General features: G+C 46.8%; 2 protein-coding genes across 15 annotated transcripts in view; one reads left to right on the forward strand and one right to left on the reverse strand.

Annotated features, from left to right (window-relative positions):
* Positions 1 to 20,149, reverse strand: part of ASTN2 (astrotactin 2) — a 989,820-nt gene that overhangs the window by 215,724 nt on the left and 753,947 nt on the right. The gene's annotated exons all lie outside the window — the stretch shown is intronic.
* TRIM32 (tripartite motif containing 32) lies at positions 7,305 to 18,792 on the forward strand. 12 transcript variants are annotated; one of them, XM_081576004.1, is made up of 3 exons: positions 7,305 to 7,508; positions 15,681 to 17,502; positions 18,382 to 18,792. In XM_081576004.1, the coding sequence occupies exons 2-3, from the start codon at positions 15,761 to 15,763 to the stop codon at positions 18,434 to 18,436; spliced, it is 1,797 nt and encodes a 598-aa protein (XP_081432130.1). In that variant the 5' UTR covers positions 7,305 to 7,508; positions 15,681 to 15,760; the 3' UTR covers positions 18,437 to 18,792. The 12 variants fall into 12 exon arrangements, with proteins under 12 accessions (XP_081432130.1, XP_081432133.1, XP_081432097.1 ...); XM_081576007.1 differs by having other exon boundaries at positions 15,684 to 17,502; XM_081575971.1 differs by having other exon boundaries at positions 7,305 to 7,353.

Here is a 20,149-nt window from a genome sequence, read left to right on the forward strand (position 1 = left end):
TTCCTTTTCTCCTTTGCCTTTAGCTTCTCTTCTTTTCGCAGCTATTTGTAAGGCCTCCTCACACAACCATTTTGCTTTTTTGTGTTTCTTTTTCTTGAGGATGGTTTTGATCACCACCTCCTGTAGAATGTTCACGAACCTTCATCCATAGTTCATCAGGCACTCTATCAGATCTAATCCCTTCAATCTGTTTGTCACTTCCACTGTATAATCATAAAAGGTTTGATTTAGGTCATACCTGAATTGTCTAGTGGTTTTCCCTACTTTCTTCAATTTAGGTCTGAATTTTGCAATAAGGAGTTCATGAGCCACAGTCCGCTCCCAGGCTTGTTTTTGCTGACTGTATAGAGCTTCTCCATCTTTGGCTGCAAAGAATATAGCCAATCTGATTTCGGTGTTGACCATCTGGTGATGTTCATGTGTTGAGTCTTCTCTTGGAAGAGGGTGTTTGCTGTGACCAACATGTTCACTTGGCAAAACTCTGTTAGCCTTTGCCCTGCTTCATTTTGTACTCCAAGGCCAAATTTGCCTGTTACTCCAGGTATCTCTTGACTTTCTACTTTTGCATTCCAGTCCCCTATGATGAAAAAAACATCTTTCTTTGGTGTTAGTTCTAGAAGATCTTGTAGGTCACCATAGAACCGTTCAACTTCAGCTTCTTTGACATGAGTGGATTGGGCATAGACTTGGATTACTGTGAAATCAAATGGTTTGCCTTGAAAATGAACAGAGATCATTCTGTCGTTTTTGAGATTGCACCCAAGTACTGCATTTCAGACTATTTTGTTGACTATGATGGCTACTCATTTCTTTCAAGGGATTCTTGACCACAGTAGTAGCCATAACAGTCATCTGAATTAAATTTGCCTATTCTGGTTCGTTTTAGTTCACTGATTCCTAAAATGTTGATGTTCACTCTTGCCATCTCCTGCTTGACCACTTCCAATTTCCAAAGAGTAAATTTAATCAGGGAAGTGAGGGAATGCAGAAAGAAAGGAAAACAGTCAAGCAAGACAAAATAATAATTCAGCCATTAAACAAAGTCAAGCAGTTCCTCCTCAAGGTCTATAGATAATATTCTGAGCCATATCCTTTGAGCTGTTTTGCGGATACTGAAATCTACCCCCAGGTGGAAAAAGTTAACTTCATGCTGCCCACAAGCACATAGTCCCCAGATGGGTTGAATCGAGACAGCCAATGATATTGACTCCAGATTACCTTATCAATTAGAAGAATGCCTACAAAGCTGATCACACGCCCTACAACCCCCTCCTTCACTTTATCTTTAAGAACCTTTCCCTGAAACCCACTGGGGTGTTCAAGACTTTTGAACACCAGATACCTGGACCCCTTGCTCTATGCCCTGCAATAAACACTACACTTTGCTTCACCACAACCCTGTGTCTGCAGATTGGCTTTATTGCCCATGGGCAAGCAGACCCAGGTTTGGTTCAGCAACACTTAATCCACACAAGTTCAGAGCACTACAAACTCCGTCTGGTCAGTGCATAGAAGTGTATATATTATGCTAAAATAAAGATTCAAAGTCCTAAACTAGCTGTTCCCATATCAGTACCAGGAAATAAATCAAAACAATGGAAAGCACAAGACCTCCCCGCGTAAGGACATTTACACGGTCCTATTTGTGATGGTTAAATGGTTAAAAACGGGCTTGTCAATTTGACAAGTTACTATGGAGCCAGTTTATATGATTTCAAACATTATTCCACATTAGAAAAAAAATAATGTTGGAGACCCAGCATAGTCACAAGTATGTAAGAACAGATTAAAAAGGAACTTGGTAAATATTCACATTTACATAAATATAACCAACATAAGGATTATATTGAGGCGATGGATAAAGTTGACCCCTTAAAAATTCTCTTTTATGCTGTAAATTTAAATCAAACATTTACTGAGCATCTCCTAGGTATCGCGTGTAGGCTAGGTTGAGAAATACACAAGGATAGAGTACGGCAGACAGAGATTAGAGTCAGAGTTTCAGCAGAGAGTAGATAAATGCCAGACAGATGGAAGGACAGAAATGCACATAAGCAGAATAAGACTGAGAGAGGGAGAGAGGAAAGGAGAGAGCGAGGGGGAGAGGTGAGTCAGAGGGATGGAGGCTCTAAGACGCCCTGTGATGATCTTACCTCCTGATACACACCGCCAGTTATAACCTCTTCCACTTGAGTAATTTGCTTTTAGCCAACAGAGTACAGCAACATTGAGAGGTGCCACTTCTGTGATCAGGTTACAAAAGACTGTGACCTCTCTTTTGCTGGTTTTGATGAAACAAGCTGTTTTGGAGAGGCTCCTGGGGCAAGGAGGAGAAGGAAATGGCAACCCACTGCAGTATTCTTGCCTAGAGGATCCCGTGGACAGAGGAGCCTGGTGAGCTGCCGTCTGTGGGGTCGCGCACGACTGAAGCGACTTAGCAGCAGAGGGGCAAGGAGCCGAGGGCAGCCTCCAGCCAGAACGCCAGCAACGAAGTGAAAGCCCTCGTCCAGCCACAACCAAGTGATTTTAGAGACTGATCGTTCCCAAAACTTTCAGCTGAGACCCCAGCCCTGGTCAATAACTTGACTGAAGCCTCGTGAGAGACCATGAAGCAGATCTAGTTCAGCTGTGCTCAGATTCCTCACGCACAGAACCTGTGAGATGAGCAATCTGTGTTGTTTTAAAGCACACGAGTTTGGGGGTAGTTTGGTATCCGGTGATATGTGTAAGTAATATAGATACGTAGACAAAATTTTCCATTATTTCATGAAAATTCTAGCAGTTATAAATCTCTAGACTCAGACAAATTGGTTAGGACGCATTAGAGTTTTAATTACTTAGATTTTCTACTTTACTTTCCATAAACAAGGCGTTTATATCTAACCTCAGCATTCAGCTGCTAGCATGCGAAGGAAAAAAGAACATTTTGTCATAATGTGTGTGTTGGCCGCTCAGTCATGTCCGACTCTTTGTGACCCCATGGACTGTAGCCCACCAGGCTCCTCTGTCCATGGAATTCTCCAGGCAATAATACTGGAGTAGGTTGCCATTCCCTTCTCCAGGGGATTGTCCTGACCCAGGGAGCAAACCTAAGTTTCCTGAATTGCAGGCAGATTGTTTATCGACTCAGCTACTAGGGAAACCCTTTTGTCATAACAGTAAAATGACAATAACAGCTATTGTTCACAGAACACTTACTCAGGTAGGGCTCTAAAAACTTTAGCTCTATTAAATCATCTACCATTTGCAACATTAGTATGAGGTGTATGTATGCTTAGTCACTCAGTGATGTCCAACTCTGTGACCCCATGGACTGTAGCCCGCCAGGCTCCTCTGTCCCTGGGGATTCTCCAGGCAAGAATACTGGAGTGGGTTGCCATGCCCTCCTCCAGGGGATCTTCCCAACCCAGGGATTGAACCTGCATCTCTTATGTCTCCTGCATTGGCAGGTGGGCTCTTCACCACCAATGCCACCTACTACTATTATTCCCATTTTGCAAAGGTTGAAAACAAAGTACAGAAAGGCTAGGTAAGTTGTCCAAGGTTACCCAGTTTGTCAGTTGCAACAAATTCCCAAACATCACTTCAAATCATTTAATCTGCTCCCCAACATGACCTTTCAGGTGAGTGGAACTGGGATTCCAACCCGGGTTTGTCTGACTCTGAAGCCCTCCACTGCACAATGATGGACTTAATAAGCAAACCTAATAATAATAAATGCAATGCAATGAACATCACTGCACATTAGGCAGTATCCTAATATGAAAGTACTCAATATTTGTATCTTATTTTGTTCCCCACAATGCTGAGTTCAGAGAAAGTCTTGCCCTGATGCCACGCTGATTTCAGACTTCTAGCCTCCAGAACAGTGAGAGACTACATTTCCCTGTTTCAACCCACCCAGTCTGTGACTCTGTTACAATAGCTCAAGGAAACTAATACAAGTGATATGAATGTTAAATGAAAAAAAAAAAAAGTTATGGTAAAATATTGAATAAAGTACACCACAAACAGTATTTTTTAAAATGTCTCTGTATGTGGAAAACTAATAATGTGTCAGGGATATGCAAAGCCAGAAGATTAAAATAAGTGCATTTCCCCAGGATATTTATTTTACTTGGAGACTTTTGTGGGAAGCAAGGTAATTAGTTTAACTTGTGAGTAATTTAAACATTTTTTTAAGGCCAACAGGTTTTTTTTTTGTTTGTTTGTTTTTTAAGAGAAAAGAAAGGTTTTTGTTGTTTGCTTTTCAAACACATAATTGGATTACACTCCCAGATTGTCAGGAGTACTATTAGCTCCTCTCTATGATAGGGGCAAGGTCAGTATAAAAATAGGATGAGTCCTGAATTGAGACTATGGGCTTGTAACTGATTTTCATCAAACAGGGTGCTAACTCCCCACCTGGTCTAAGGAGGGGGTATAGGCGAGGTCTCAAGGCTGGGAGGAAACGGTCTGACAGTAGCTCCCCTGCCTCCCCTACCTGCAACGGAGTGACTGGCAGAGGAATGGCAGGCTTCTGAACAGAGCGGCTCCTTCTCATCTGGTGAGACCTGCTGCACTGAGTCTCCCACGTGGCAGAAACCCAGGGCAGAGGGCAGTCCCTCATTTTCACTGGCAATGCTGCTCAGAAGAGCTCGCCTGAGTGTCTTTGCCTCAATAGGACCAAGCTCTGGGGTCACAATGACAAGCAACTGCCCCACTTGCCTTTGAATAAATGAGAAATGGAATGTGTGCTTAGCCGCTCAGTCTTGTCAGACTCTTTGAGACCCCATGGACTGTAGCCCGCCAGGCTTCTCTGTCCATGGGATTCTCCAGGCAAGAATCCTGGAGTGGGTTGCCCTGCTGAGATGCATATGAAAGGGATGATTTCAGTGAGTTCAGACTCTTGCATCTTCCCAGGTATGCTGTTTTGTTTTGGTTTAGTCGCCTGGTCCTGTCTGACTCTTTGTGACCCCATGGACTCATGCAAGCCCACCAAAATCTTCTGTCCATGGGATTCTCCAGGTAAGAATACTGTAGTGGGTTGCCATTTCCCTCTCCATCCCATGTATAGGAATAGGAATTCCTAAATTCCTTAACTTGGGATATCTGCTTGTCTTTAATTACCAATAATCTTTTGATGTTCAGACTACCTGCCCTTTGCTGTAAAACTTCTATATAACCTGGCTCTTCCTCTCCCATCTTAGGGGAAGTTCATTCAGGATCTCTTGAGATACTGTCTCCTGGGCCTGAAGTCCTAAAGTTCCCACCAAGTAAAATATAGCTCTCAATTTTTAGGTCATGAATATTTTTAAAGCTGACATTTCTAAATATCACTTCTCCTCTCTTTTGAGGCTTAAAAACAAAACTTACTTAATAAGATAGAAAGTAAGTTGGTGTGGGTAGTGTTTGGACAGAGGTTTGTAGCATGTCATGGGCCTAACTGACCTGGGTTTGTACTCCAGCCCTGTTCCTTCCCAGAAGGTGACTGTAGACAAGTCATTTAATCTTGCTGAGCATTGGTTGCTTCTTTTGTAAGATAAAGTAACTGATGCCTACTTGAATCATTGTTGAGAAGATTAATTGTGACAAAGAACAATATCTATGGAGTGCCTGGTATATTGCTGCTGTTCAAAAAACAGTCCACTCTTATTCGATTGACCCCATTGAGTTATTTTGCAGCTAGAATAACTTTAGGTTAGATGGGATGTGATTTGCTAAGGTCACATTTCTGAGTCTGACTCACTCAGCAACTTCTACATGCTAGGCACAGTGCTAACAGATATGACAACAAACAGGCATTGTCCTTCAGGGAGATCACAGCTGACTGGTGACAACCGCAGGGAAGTGGGTAATTAAAGCCCAACCTGGTATATGCTTTGTGAGAAATTATCAACTTGCAAGTACTCGCTGAGCATGCTGTGAGCATACCCTTAATTAAATGCAAACCGCTATATATTAATAACCTCAGTTAATCCTACAGCAAACCTCATTTTCACTTAGAAATAAAGAAATGGGCAGAGAGAGTAGTCATGGTTAAGAGGCGGGGTTCTTAGAATCAGGTTCCAATCTGGGCTTTATGCTTATGAATATGGGGCCATGTTATCTGAATCACCTGGGCATCAGTTGCTTATCTCACAGGGTCATTGGGAAGACTAAGTGAACTGTGCATGTGAAGGGGTTGATGGCAGCACAACATTTAGGTTTGTTACTGTTTGTGGTTGTTGCTTTTTCATTGTGAAGGGTCACTTTACCAATCCTGGATGTCAAATCCAAGCCCATCCTCCTTCCAACCTCTTCCTATTCCTAAGCTATACTGTATAGTCACCCACAGGAACCTGTGGTGGTGGCAGTAGTGGTTTACTTGCTAAGTTGTGTCTAACTCTTGCAACCCCATGGACTGTAGCCCACCAGGCTCCTCTGTCCATGAGATTTCCCAGGCTAGAATACTGGAGTGGGCTGCCATTTTCTTCTCCAGGGGATCCTCCAGACCCAGAGATTGAACCTGTCTCTCCTGCATAGCTAGGAGAGTTTTTACCGCTGAGCTGCCAGGGATTGTGGCTGACCCCAAATTATCCAGGGGCTACAGGTCCTTGCCAGCCAACAGGCTAGACCATTTCTCACCTGTAAAGACTCTTCCCCTTTTCAGCTGCCCCAAAACTAGACTTGGGTTTAGGCTCCTGGGAAGCTTCAATCTACAGGGATAGAGATTGCAGAGAATGTTCCTGTCTACCTCCCCTGTTGGCCTCCCAGCTGAGCAGGAGTAGGAATCCTTCATAAAGGCAATTTGCTCATCAGATAAGCTTATCTCTAGGTTGCACTGTATCACCGGGAGAAGGGCCCCAAAGCACTATGTTTCTAAGCGCAGCCAGGTTCTGTGCTTGCCCCAGAGTGGACGTTGTGGTCTTTCCTTGGCCCATTTCTCAGGTGGCAAAGCTGAAGTGGAGAGAGGTATCTCTGAGAGATGCCAAGGCTTGGCTGAGGACCACTCCTGGAGGCTACAGTTTAGCAAAGGGGTTGACACAGACTGCACTCAGACAGTCGAGTTCCGATTTAGCTCCCGACTTGCTGAGTGAACTTGGGCCTCGGTTTCTTTAACCGTACAACGGGGACAGGAAGCTGAAATACGTGTCCCCAAGACACCTAGTTCCTTGCGGGGGTTAGCCCACCTCTACCTGGCCTTTGGGCCGCGAGCTCCGGTCCGCCCGCCTACAACCCCCAGCATGCCTCGGGGTGGGGGGGCGGGGCGAGGTGACGGACAGGCAGCTCTGCGAATTGGCGCCCGCCAAGAGGCGCACGTTGGCGCGTGCGCAGAGGGCGGCGGGCCGGTGGGCCGGCAGCGGGCGACGCGCCGGAGCCGCGGGCGGTCAGGTAGGGGGCGGGATGGAGGGTGGGGGATGCGGGACAGCGGCCGGAGTCGCGGGCGGTGGCCGAGCGGCGCGACGATGGGCTGAGACGGCGTGCAGCGGTCGGTCCACGCCACAGTTGCAGAGTCTGGGGGACCGGATCTGAGGGGCAGGACCGTGGTGGGTGTATGTGGGGAGGGGCGCCGGGGGTGGGTAGCTAGAGGCAGGCTCGGGGCGAACTCGCGGGGGCTGAGGAGCTCCGAGGAGATGCAGCCCGGGAGGGGAGCGAGGGGTCAGAGATTCGCGGTGCAGCATCTCGGGAGGTATGAGGTAATGTGGGGCCCTGGGGAGAGACGGGTGCAGCATCTGAGAGATGGGAGGGGACCTGAGGATCCTGGGGGGATCAGGGGTGCAGAATCTCGGCAGTATGAAGGGATTGGGGAGCCTTGATGAGATTCGGGATGCAGAATCTCAGGTGATTTGAGAAAGTCTGGGGGCAGTAGGCTTTGAGCGGGGTGAGATCTGAGATCAGAGGGAGCAGAGTCCGGGGCTAGTCTAATTGCCGAGGAGGAAGCGTTTTCCCAGAGTGGAATCTGAGGAAGATCGAGGGGCTGAGTTCTTGAAGGGATCAGCGAGAAGCAAGATCTCTTCAGCAGGAAGAAGAGATTTGCCTGAGGTTTGAAGCGACACATGACATGGGTGGGGAAAAAAGGAAGGAGCAAGGTTTGGGGGTGGGAAGGGGGGCAGGGTCCCTGATGGCACCCAGAGGGTGGGGGCTCAGACTGAGGGAGAGCACAGATCTGAGGTGTGGGATCGGGTGTTTAACTGCGATGCAGGGCTCAAGGCTGCAGCGACTTGGAAATAGATGAAAGGGTCTTTGTCTGGGGGATTCCGGGACACATGAGGGAGGAGTTGGTGGGGGTTGCAGTGAAGAGCCCCAAAGGCTGGGATTCTTAGAGGAGAGTTGAGAACAAGATTTAGCAAGAGTGGAACGGTGGGGTGGAGAGGTACTGGTTGGTCTGTAGAATTAAGAGACTGAATAGAGTTATGGATTGGTGTCTTGGATTGCGAAAGGAATTTTCCTGAAGTCTCTGTATAGGAAGCAAAAGGAGTTCTGGGGACCCAAAGACCTAGAAGCAATGTATGAAACTGTCTATGAGTGTGTGAAGTTACGCCGAGTTCAGGGATTCAGCAAAGAAGTCGTCACCCTTTGCAGTCAGGATTCTTAATGGAACCTGAGTTTCCCTGCAAGGGGCAGAATCTCCCTCACTTGTTAACCAGACATCCCTCATCATGTGTGTCAGCTGGTAAAGAATCCGCCTGCAGTGCGGGAGGCCTGGGTTCGATCCCTGGGTTGGGAAGATCCCCTGGAGAAGGGAAAGGCTTCCCACTCCAGTACTCTGTGCTGGAGAATTCCATGGACTGTATAGTCGATGGGGTTGTAAAAAGTTGGACACAACTGAGTGACCTTCACTTCACCTCATCATGAGGCAGCCATGGTGTGACTACTCACTCCACCCTGAACATGGACCCACTGAAAGTGGTTGGCTTCAGGGGAGAAGAGAATGGCCAGTCATAAAGCAGGATGACTATTCAAGGTCATCTGCCCAAGCTCTTCTTTGCCTGTCCCTCCAAGCTGTGGTGACAGAGAGTGTGCGAGACCTCCAGGGGATGAGTGGAACATGATGTCAGGTCTTATTTTCCTTATCAGTTATATAAGTAGACAGAATTAATTCTACAGAAGGTTCATTACAGTGGCTCTGTGAATGAGATGTTTGAACTGGGAGACAAGAAAAAGGGATATCAGATGCATTCAGCATTTAGTCCTGTGCCAAGTTCTAAAGAAATGGTTCCTAACTGGCAGTGGTTTTGTCCCCCAGGGGGCATCTGGCGATGTCTGGACACATTCTCGGTTGTCACATTTGGGGTGTGGAGTACTACCGGCCCCTAACAGGTAGACACCAGGAATACTATTAAACAGCCTACAGTGCACTGAACAGCCTCCACAACAAAAGAAATATACGGCCCAAAATGTCAACAGTGCCAAAGCAGAGGAACTCTACTCTAGAGTCACAGATCCTGGATTCAGATCTTGACTCTATCTCTTTCTGATTGTGTGATCTTGGTGAGTTACTTAAACTCCCCATGCTTGGCTCTTCATCTGCAAAACGGGTTTAGTAACAGGACCTATGTCATAGATGACTGTGATGTAATCTATAATGAAGTGAATTAGAATGCTTAGTGTATGGTGCATAGTAAGTGCATAGTGATTTACTACTTTTTAACTTTCATATCTGCTTCCTTTACTCAGTTTTCATAACGGCCCTACTAAGCAAGCTACAGTATTCAGTTTTACATGTAAGGAAACTAAGGCTAAGGCAGTGGCTTGTCTAAGGTTCCATAGCTAGAGATGGCAAAAGTAGGCTCATATTCAGATCTCTGTAATCTGGTATATTCTTTCTTTCCTTGCTTTTTCTTTGCTGGGACCTGCTTAGTCTTACTGTATCTACCTCAGCTCATTCCTGTTTCATGAAAGGACTGCCCAGTCTGTATCACTATCAAATTGAACTCTAAAGGGAATAAATCCATCTGACTGGGTAGGGAGTAACCCTGGACTTTGTTCTTGATTTGCTCTTAGACCAGGACCTGTGGGTACATAAGGAGAGGAGCTTATTGTTGGCAGACAGGATGAGGTGCAAGAAACTAGAGGATGAGGTATGGAGGCCTTTGGCTTGAAAAAAAAAAAAATCACTTCACAGCAGGGGCCGAGACTGATGGCACCCATACTCTGGAAAGTAACTCCTGTTCTGAATGATCTCTCATGGGCTTCTTTCCCTTGGGACAGAATAACAACATTTGCTCTGTCAGCTCGAGGACTAGCTGCAGTTCAGAAACAGAGTAGGACTGCATGGGAAGACCAGAGACTTAGCTGGAATATCCATGCAAACCCCCAATGAAGATGTGTAATGGAAACTGAGTCAGTCTGGGAATCAGAGATCTGAAGTTCAAAATCCTTCCTCTGCTGCTAATTTAGTAGGTGTTCATGGGCAAGTACTTGCTCTTATCAACATCAATCTATTGAAAACACAAATAACTACCAGTTATTGAGTGTGCATTATCTCAGTTAATCCCACCGATGGTCTTGCTAACAATCCAGGTGCTATTCTACATTTTACAGATGAAAAAAATGAACAGGTTGAATGATTTACCCAAGGCTCCATAGCAAATTGCAAAGCAGGGATGTGAGTCCAGATCTATCTGACTCACAAGTTACATCATACTAGTTTTAGTAGGAAGGTGTTTCCAAAACTTAAGAGCCCTCTGGAGAGTGGTTGGTGGTCAAAAGTTTACCAGGCCCTTGAAGTGGATCATTGTCCATGCATACTCATGTGCTGCCTCTGTGACTTTACCTCCCTTAGTTCCTTCGAGTAGAACAGTTAGATTTAAAAAGCCATTCCTAGGTGTCTTTACCAACCTCTCAGCCAGAGTGCCTAGAACTAATGGTAGTGTAATCAGCTAGAAAACTGTAATACATCTTTTGAGTAGGTGTGTTTCTTACGGCTGGGAGTTGACACACCTGGATGTGAATCTTAGTTCTACTGCTTAGTAGCTTTGAGACCTTGGGCAGGTTGCTTTTCTTTGAGCCTGGTTTCCTATTTAAAAAGAGGAATAACATATGTCACATAGTGATGACAAGAGGTAATTTGTAAAAAGTGCCTGCCTTTCAGTGAATGGTGCTTTGAGAGGTAGCAATTATGAGAGGAAGCTGATGCCAGAGGGGACTGAGTGTAGCTCTGCCAAATCTGTGAACCTAAGCAACCCCCTCCAGCCTCCCACAAATTCCCCTCCCCTCCTGTACCTTTCCCAGGATCCGCTTCCTGATCCTTTCATCAAAACCTCATGATTAAATGGGTGTGTGTTATATGCAGAGAAAGGGGCTCAGAGTTGAGTGGGTTGAAATGAATTGGAAGTTCCCCGAAAAGACTGCTGACTTTCCCCTTGTCCTATATTCCTTGCATCACCCGAAGATGCAGAAATCATTTCTCAGTCCTACAGTTTTGGAGGACAGTAAGACAGACAAGTGTTTTTCCAGCAGACTCCATTATTGATTGAACCTGCCTTTGACCTGCTTTAACTAGAGTTTTCTTTCCCACAGACATGTCCTTCTGGGTTGTTTTGTGTGTCCCAGACAGGTGTAGCTGTGGGGTCATGCTTGCATTTCCCTGTAAGTACCTACTTGTGGAGTTTATCTTAGCTGTTGGCAGGTACCTTAAATGCCCTGAGTAATCTGACATTCAGAATCCTCTCCTCTACAAAGAACTGGGTGAGTGTCAGATGAACACCTCACTGACTTTCTGAACATCAGCCCTGCTAGCCACTCCTGGAGAGTGACCATTATGCACTTGATAAGCAGTCAATTCAAGCTGGAGGAATAAATAAGGTTTATAAAGCTGTCATGAAAGGAAATGTGAAAGCCTTGCAAAAAACCCAAACCAGGGGAGCATATTAGTAATAGGATGAACTTTTATGTCCTGTCAGAGAAAGTGCAGGTAGTTTCACATGTTTTCTAGTTTCTATGTGAAGAGCTCTGTTCCTGTCTATTCTATTCTTGCTCAAAATTGTACCCCAGTGTTTTCATGGAGCTGGACTCATAGTATGTGCTCAGTGAAGGTCTGTTGTTTAATTAATTGCTTAAAGTCCTCCAGTTTTGTTCATAGCCTAAGTACCCCAAGGGGCTAACAGAGGTATAGGGAATAGACACTGTCTCATGGTAGGTATTCAAGCATTGGATGGAGATTTGAAGGTCATCTGGAATCCTTTGATTCTGAGATCAGTGAAAACAATCTCCAGGGAAGGTTCAGAATTTTAATTTTTGGAATGTATTATCCGATATCTTGGGTCCTGTCACCTTTTGAAAAGTGCCTATTCATTCCTTCTCATTGGCTAGTAGCCACTACCGCTGCTCCTGCTACTACTAAAAAACTATTATTTATTGCACAGTTAATTGTATACCCCTCTTGGAATTTTCTGCACAAGGAAGTTGTGAATTCACATGCCCATCAGTTTCTGACATGGATATCTAGTGTCCTCAAATCAAATTCCTTCAGAGCTGAATGCTTCACTAGCAATCTTTATGTGCCTTTATATGCCATAACAGTAAAGATTCGTCATCCTTTCCAATGCAGTTTGTAAACTGAATGCTTTGTTCATCCTGGTACTAATGTTAATAGTGTTCTGATTGTTACTAAAATTATAAGAGCAATTTTTCATTGCATACCTACCAGTTTCCAGGCTAAACACTTTATATGCATTATCCCTAATTATCACAATAACCTTCTTATAAAGCAAGAGAGCAGGTTTAGTGAGGTTAAATAACTTGCCTCCTGGCCCACAACTTGTGAATGACATGCTGATTTGATCCCAGTTCTGTCTGACTTCAAGGTTCATGGGTTTTTTGTTATTATTCTGCTCCCCTTGTTATTTATATCATGGACTGGGAAAGGCTGGTGGTGCCAAAAGCAGCCAGGGTTTGACTACAGAATTTTCCTGAGTCTTAGGGCAGCTGGAGCAAAAACAGCTTAAGGGGTAGATTCTCATCTGGTGCTGAATCAGAGCTAGGCTAATATCACTATGCGGTGTGCAGTATTAATCAGGAGATCAAAGAAATTAGTTGGGGGGTGGGGTAAGCTGAGGTGAGATGAAGTGACCGTGATGGGTCAGGAGTTGACAGTACAAAGTGCACAACCGGAAATACATTCATAGTATCAGGAAGGCAGCCAGAATTATAAATAACAGGTTGAGGGTTCATACTGATTGGTTTTAGATTTCACAACTGGCAGAAAATGGGCAGCTAACTTAAAGACTTGGGATGATAAGATAGTTCTTTTCACAGGTACATCTTTTCAAGGGAAATTGAGTTCAAATTGACTTCCCATCTAAATTCCTTTTGGTTTTAACAAAGTGTATCCTTCTGGAAGAGAGAGCTGTATCCGCATGTCACATAGCTGCGATTCAGACAAGGCTCCTGCTGAAAGCAGTGTTCTCAAGCTCCCAAGACATGGTTCAGGCCTTTTCCAGGTCTGAGGCTATCTCCATGCCTGATGCTTTAGTGATGGGACTTCATGCTTCCTGGCAAAGCATGGCAGCTTTAGGAAAGGAATCCTTGACATTCTCTTCTGCCTCAGAGAGCCTGGTGGAGCTGCAGACAGCTGAGATATTTTGGGACATAGACGTGGGCATAGTAGATTCATTTTTTTAAGTGTATGGCTTGAAGAGGGAGGCAGGAAGCTTTTTAATTGAAGGAGGTGGTATGATATTTCAGAAAACTGGAGAAAGAATGTGCTGGTATTTTTACAAGTTGGCAGACTTGTTTAATTAGCTGATCTGCAGTGCCAGTTCTGAGAAGAACAGATGCCCCCGTGCATTGTGAGGTAACATGCTCGGAATCCAAATACCAAATGTTGCCCTCAGTCTGTTGTCCCAGATGATGAAAGAGAGCGCTGAAGCTATTGGTTTAGAATTGAGGAGGTTTGCATGGATCCTGAGTTGAGGTTTCTATCTGTATTTCTATACTATTGCACCCAGACCCATGACATTTAAGTATTTAGCATTTACAGCATCAGATGTTCACATGAGACCTTTTAGGTTCATGATAGGTGGTGATGTGTTATTTTTGTTGAGGCACGGATTTGAGTTATAATAGGTTGCCAGGCTGGTGTGTGGGAGTGGGTCACTCAACTAATAAATCAATCTAACCCACTCTATGGCAGCTAAACCTCATTCTTTATTAATTGTGGAGAAAATTATATGCTATAAGGCAGCACTTCTCAGAGTATGGTCTAGATACCAATATTAATAAGTGTTATGTGACAGGAAAAGAAAAAGCTTGAAGTAATGTTGGGTTAAACAAAGGTATCGGTTCTGCATGCTTCCCCCATATTTGCACCATGTGACCCTGAGCCAGTTTTTCTGAGCCTTAGTTTCCTCATCTGTAAAATATGGTAATAAAAATAGTACCTGCATCCCAGGGTCATTATGAAGATTAAATGAGATTAAGTATATGGAGCATCTGGGCCTTCCCAGGTGGCACAGTGGTAAAGAATCTGCCTGCCAATGCAGGAGACACAGGTTCGATCCCTGGGTTGGGAAGATCCCTCAAAGGAGGAAATAGCAACCAGCTCCAGTATTCTTGCCGGGAAAGTTCCATGGACAGAGGAACCTGGTGAGCTATATAGCCTATGGGGTCACAGAGTCAGACATGACTGAGCACCTGGGTGCACTCACAGATATGGAGCATCTAGCCTGATGTCTAGCATATAGTAGGCACTAGATGTATAGTCTTTCTCTTCCAGTAGAAGGAAAATGGGATTTCAGGGAGGTTGGATAGACCTTAGACAAATACTTCATGGCCGCTCCTGAATATCTGTCAGACTGTGATGCAAAGCTAAATACGGGGGACAATTTGTAATATTCATCTCCACACAGACTCCCCTATGGGTGGAGAAAGAATTGATGCCATTTGCAAAGCTTTCTTCAGCTTGCTGCATTGCCTTCAAAACCAAGCTAGCTTCTCCTCTTCCTCTTCTTCCTCCTCCTCCTTGATGGCTGACCATCTGCAGATCACAAGGCCGCACAGGTGCAGCTGTAGGATTTGCATTTAAGAAGGGCTGGATTTATCCTTGTGCTTCGCCTTGCTGGATCTGTTCATTCTACTTTTGGGGTATAAACTGACACTGACATAATGCTGCAGAGCACTGGGATGTCTGTGGTTCTACTTCAGGAGCATATGTGGATGGAGGAGGGTGGGAGAATTCATGGCAGGTACTGCTTGGGGGGTGGGGGTGGGGGCGTGTTTCATACCAAAAATAAACTGTCCTGATAAGGCACTACCAGTTCTCAGATCATCCAGGCTTGAGTCTCTGGCCTTCTTAGCTCCACCTCTTCCCACCCCAGTCCACTTGGCTAACAAATCTTAGTGATCGTGCTTATGGCATATCGCTCAAAGGCATCTTCTTTCCATTTCCACAACCTGCTCCCTAGTTCAGGCTGCCCGGAACCTTCACCAGGCAATTTCGCAGTATCTTCTAAAGTAGTTTCTCTCCCTTTTCCCCCACTCCATTCAAGCTTTGATCATATCAGTTCCCTGCTCCAAAACATGCACTGTTTCTCTGTGTTCATCAGAATGAAGTTCCACGGTCTCATTTTGGCTCTGAAGACTTGTTATAATCATTCCCCAGTCTCCCCTTCCACTCCAGTCAATGACTAAATGAGTGATGGTCACGATCCACTACATGTTTCTTGAGTGAATGAACTCACAGAGACAGTGGAATAATGGCTTCTTTTTCTCTTTAGCAGGGTTTGTCCCTCCAGAGCATGAACACTCGGCCGTTCAGTCCTGGGTGGTGCTAGCAGGCCCCTTGGAAAGAAGAGCCATGGCCGCGGCTGCAGCCTCTCTCCTGAACCCAGACGCCCTGCGGGAAGTGCTGGAATGCCCCATCTGCATGGAGTCCTTCACGGAGGAGCAGCTGCGGCCCAAACTCCTGCACTGCGGCCACACCATCTGCTGCCAGTGCCTGGAGAAGCTCCTGGCCAGTAGCATCAACGGCGTCCGCTGTCCCTTATGCAGCAAGATCACCCTCATCACCAGCCTGACCCAGCTGACGGACAACCTGACGGTGCTGAAGATCATCGACACGGCCGGGCTCAGCGAGGCGGTGGGGCTGCCCATGTGCCGCTCCTGCGGACTGCGGCTGCCCCGGCAGTTCTGCCGGAGCTGCGGCCTGGTGTTGTGCGAGCCCTGCCGAGAGGCGGACCACCCGCCGCCGGGGCACTGCACGCTTCCCGTCAAAGAGGCCGCGGAGGAGCGGCGGCGGGACTTCGGCCGGAAGGTGGCGCGTCTGCGGGCGCTCGCGGGAGAGCTGCAGCGGCGGAAGGTGGCCTTGGAAGGCGTCTCCAAGGACCTGCAGGCCCGGTATAAGGCGGTCCTCCAGGAGTACGGGCACGAGGAACGCAGGGTCCAGGAAGAGCTGGCTCGCTCCCGGAAGTTCTTCACGGGCTCGCTGGCCGAGGTGGAGAAGTCCAACAGTCAGGTGGTGGAGGAGCAGAGCTACCTGCTGAACATCGCCGAGGTGCAGGCCGTGTCCCACTGCGACTACTTCCTGGCCAAGATCAAGCAGGCCGACGTGGCGCTCCTGGAAGAGCTGGCCGACGAGGAGGAGCCCGAGCTCATGGCCGGCCTGCCCCGGGAGCTCACCCTGCAGGACGTGGAGCTCCTCAAGGTCGGCCACGTCGGCCCCCTCCAGATCGGGCAGGCGGTCAAGAAGCCCCGGACGGTCAACATGGAAGACTCGTGGGCCATGGAGGCGGCGGCCTCTGCCGCCCCTGCCTCAGTTAGGTTTAGAGAGATGGACGTGAGCCCCGAGGACGTGGGGGCCAGCCCCAGGGCCTCGCCTGCCAAGCAGTGGGGTTCCGACCCCGCGGCCAACATCCAGCAGTGCCTCTTTCTCAAGAAGATGGGGGCCAAAGGCAGCGCCCCGGGCATGTTCAACCTCCCGGTCAGTCTCTACGTGACTGCTCAAGGCGAGGTGCTGGTTGCTGACCGCGGCAACTACCGCATACAAGTCTTTACCCGCAAAGGCTTTCTGAAGGAGATCCGCCGCAGCCCCAGCGCCATGGACAGCTTTGTGCTGAGCTTCTTTGGGGCCGACCTGCCCAACCTCACTCCTCTGTCAGTGGCCATGAACTGCCACGGGCTGATCGGCGTGACTGACAGCTACGACAACTCGCTCAAGGTATACACCTTGGAGGGCCACTGTGTGGCCTGTCAGCGGAGCCAGCTGAGCAAACCCTGGGGCATCACGGCCCTCCCATCCGGCCAGTTTGTGGTAACCGACGTGGAAGGTGGAAAGCTCTGGTGCTTCACCGTTGACCGAGGCGCGGGGGTGGTCAAACACAGCTGCCTCTGCAGCGCCGTGCGGCCCAAGTTTGTCACCTGTGACGCAGAAGGCACCGTCTACTTCACCCAGGGCCTCGGCCTCAACCTGAATAACTGGCAGAACGAGCACCACCTGGAGGGCGGCTTCTCCATCGGCTCCGTGGGCCCCGATGGGCAGCTGGGTCGCCAGATCAGCCACTTCTTCTCGGAGAATGAGGATTTCCGCTGCATCACGGGCATGTGTGTAGACGCCCGTGGTGATCTCATTGTGGCTGACAGCAGTCGCAAGGAAATCCTCCATTTCCCCAAGGGTGGGGGCTACAGCATCCTTATTCGAGAGGGGCTCACCTGTCCGGTGGGCATTGCCCTCACCCCAAAGGGGCAGCTGCTGGTCTTGGACTGTTGGGATCATTGCATCAAGATTTACAGCTACCATCTGAGAAGATACTCTACCCCTTAGGGGCTGGGGAATATCCGTTTCTTCTGCTCCCCAATCACCTACCCTTCCCTTATCCCTTGATTATTGGCGGTACTGTAAAGTAGACTTGGCCTGTGTCTTGATTCCCACTGGCTAGTCCTAGAAGTTTAGAAGCTCTGTCTTTTAGCGTTGTTTTTGTTGTTGTTGTTTTGTTTTAATTTGTATTATTTCCTCTCAAGTTTAGAGCTTTAACAGATGCAGTATCCCCCATAGGGCATGTGATTTGAGGTTAGCTGACATTTGATTAGAGCGTAGGCCCTTCCAAGGCTTCAGTAGAGAGCCTTCTGCCCCTGTATTTGAAATTGTCCCTTGTATTGAGTCCTTGTTGATTTCCCCCTCTTTTGGCTTTGGTAACTCTGGTCCCTTCCTTCCTTCCTTCCTGTTCTAACATGCTCCATTGGTGGCACTTTCCCTTTAACTTGCTACATTTAGTGCGCACGCTGCAGTGGGACCTACTTCACCTTTCTGTGACACTTCAGATGTCCCATCCCTGTGACGTGGTGTCTCAGGTCTGACCACCTTTACCAGTCTGAAAGACCATTCGCTTAGTGCCACCACAGGAGCTCCACACTCCCCACCGGGAAGCAGTACTTTCCTGGCTCTAGGGGTTTGCGATATCTTGGATTGGTCTCTAATTGCAGGTGTGACCAGGAATCCAGGGCAGAAAATGGATCGACCCCTGTTGGTTGGTGTTGAAGACTTTAGCCTGGGAGTCCCTTGCCTTTTAAAGGAGCATATGGATTGCAAAAGTTATGTCAAAGCATAGGAAGATGGAAATAAAAATAAAGGCTACTATAGTCAGCAAACATTAACGAGTTGTCTCTAGAGTGCATCCATTTTTCATGTTACCTCTCTCCGCTGACCCATCTGCAGAACTACAACAGAGGCCAGGGCTGAGAACGTGGGGAGGTGGACGCATCTCAGTTTCACTACTAAAGCAAAACTGTTGGATCCTCACTGTGCATTTTCCCCAAGTGAGTGCATAATTTTTGGTTAGGGGATTTATTTCCATCCCTGTATCAAGCATTAAATAATTGATAACTGTTTCTTCATCACTTGTGTTCATGTCTTTTAATTGAATCTGAGATTTGGGAGGGGAAGGGAGGGGAGGGATAAGGTGTGCCTTGCTGCTTTGCTTCCAGACCTGACACTGCATTTTTTGAGAACAGTATGAATCTACCTAGGTCACCATTCAGCAAAAAGCACCATTATGTAGAGATAATCCAAAACTTACTCCCACATACATGTATACAGAATCACCCCTCAAGGTCTATTGTCACCAATACCATGTTCTAAACTCAGCATCCACCATCTGCTTTATCCTTACAATTAAAATTCAGAAAAGAAACCTGTGCCTTTAGGAAGACCAGAGGTGGGTGAGGGACTTTGTGACAAGGTTCCTTAGGCTCTGGTGTTTACCAAGCAATGTATTGTGCACTCTGGGTGCAGGGCTAATGACAAGTCAAAGAATATACTTTGCTTGCACAGAAGCAACATCTGCTAAGCCAAGCTACTAAAAAAAAAGAGTTGTGGTAGTGGCGTTGCTTTTTTGGCTTCTGTTGTGATAACTGCCAAAAGATAGGAAAGGTGCTAATTAAAATGATATTGGACTAGTTTGTCTTGTGCTTTACACCTGGAGAAAGCCCCTGTTCTGATGATGAACGTGCATCTGATTTCTAAAGATTATACAATTGAGAGGAAATCGATCCAATTAAAAGTGCATCACGGATGACTCCACCAGTTATTACAGCCACTTTATCTGTGGGAGCACCTGGCAGCAGGAGGTCTATCTTTGCTGTCAGCAGGGACTTACTGAGGCAATAACAGTGGCTGAGGACTTGGGCACAAGTCCTCAGAAATGGACATAACATTGCTGGCTGGCTTGACATAACAATGCCGGGAATCCTCCTGCTGCCTGCGCTTTTGGGAGGAAGTGCCATCACTATTGCATTCAGCATTCAGGTGTAACCCATCTCGGAACCACATTCCTGCCTTGGCCTTCAAATGCAGCAGGCTACCTGCTGGTTCAAAATAGAAATAAATATGAATGCTTTTGTTCCTTTGCTGTGATATTTTAGGTTGTGCTTGGGAGAATCAATTTTCAGTTATCTACCATGTTGACTAAATTACAGAGTATAGCCCCAAGACGCTAGTTTACTCAATTACAGCCATTTGTGTGCGTGTGTGTGTGGGTATTATCTGAATAAGCGCAGTGATTGCCTTATTCTGATGAAGCCTTACAGCTAAACTCGTGCGGCTCTACAGAACATGATCTGAAAACCATTGATCTCAGCATCACTTATCTTCCAGTTCATGTTATTGGCCATGTGGCTATGGGCAAGTCACTTAACCCTTCCTCTTCTGGAAACGGATGAAAATGATCTTTGCCTATATGATGGGTATAACATG

The sequence above is a fragment of the Giraffa tippelskirchi genome, chromosome 1, assembly GCF_054371585.1.
Source record: "Giraffa tippelskirchi isolate mGirTip1 chromosome 1, T2T-mGirTip1v1.2.pri, whole genome shotgun sequence".
NCBI classification, from domain to species: Eukaryota; Metazoa; Chordata; class Mammalia; order Artiodactyla; family Giraffidae; genus Giraffa; species Giraffa tippelskirchi.

What these genes read in the sequence shown, in the direction of transcription:
- TRIM32 (XM_081575960.1), top strand. Translation starts at nt 15,761, where the DNA reads ATGGCCGCGGCTGCAGCCTCTCTCCTGAACCCAGACGCCCTGCGGGAA.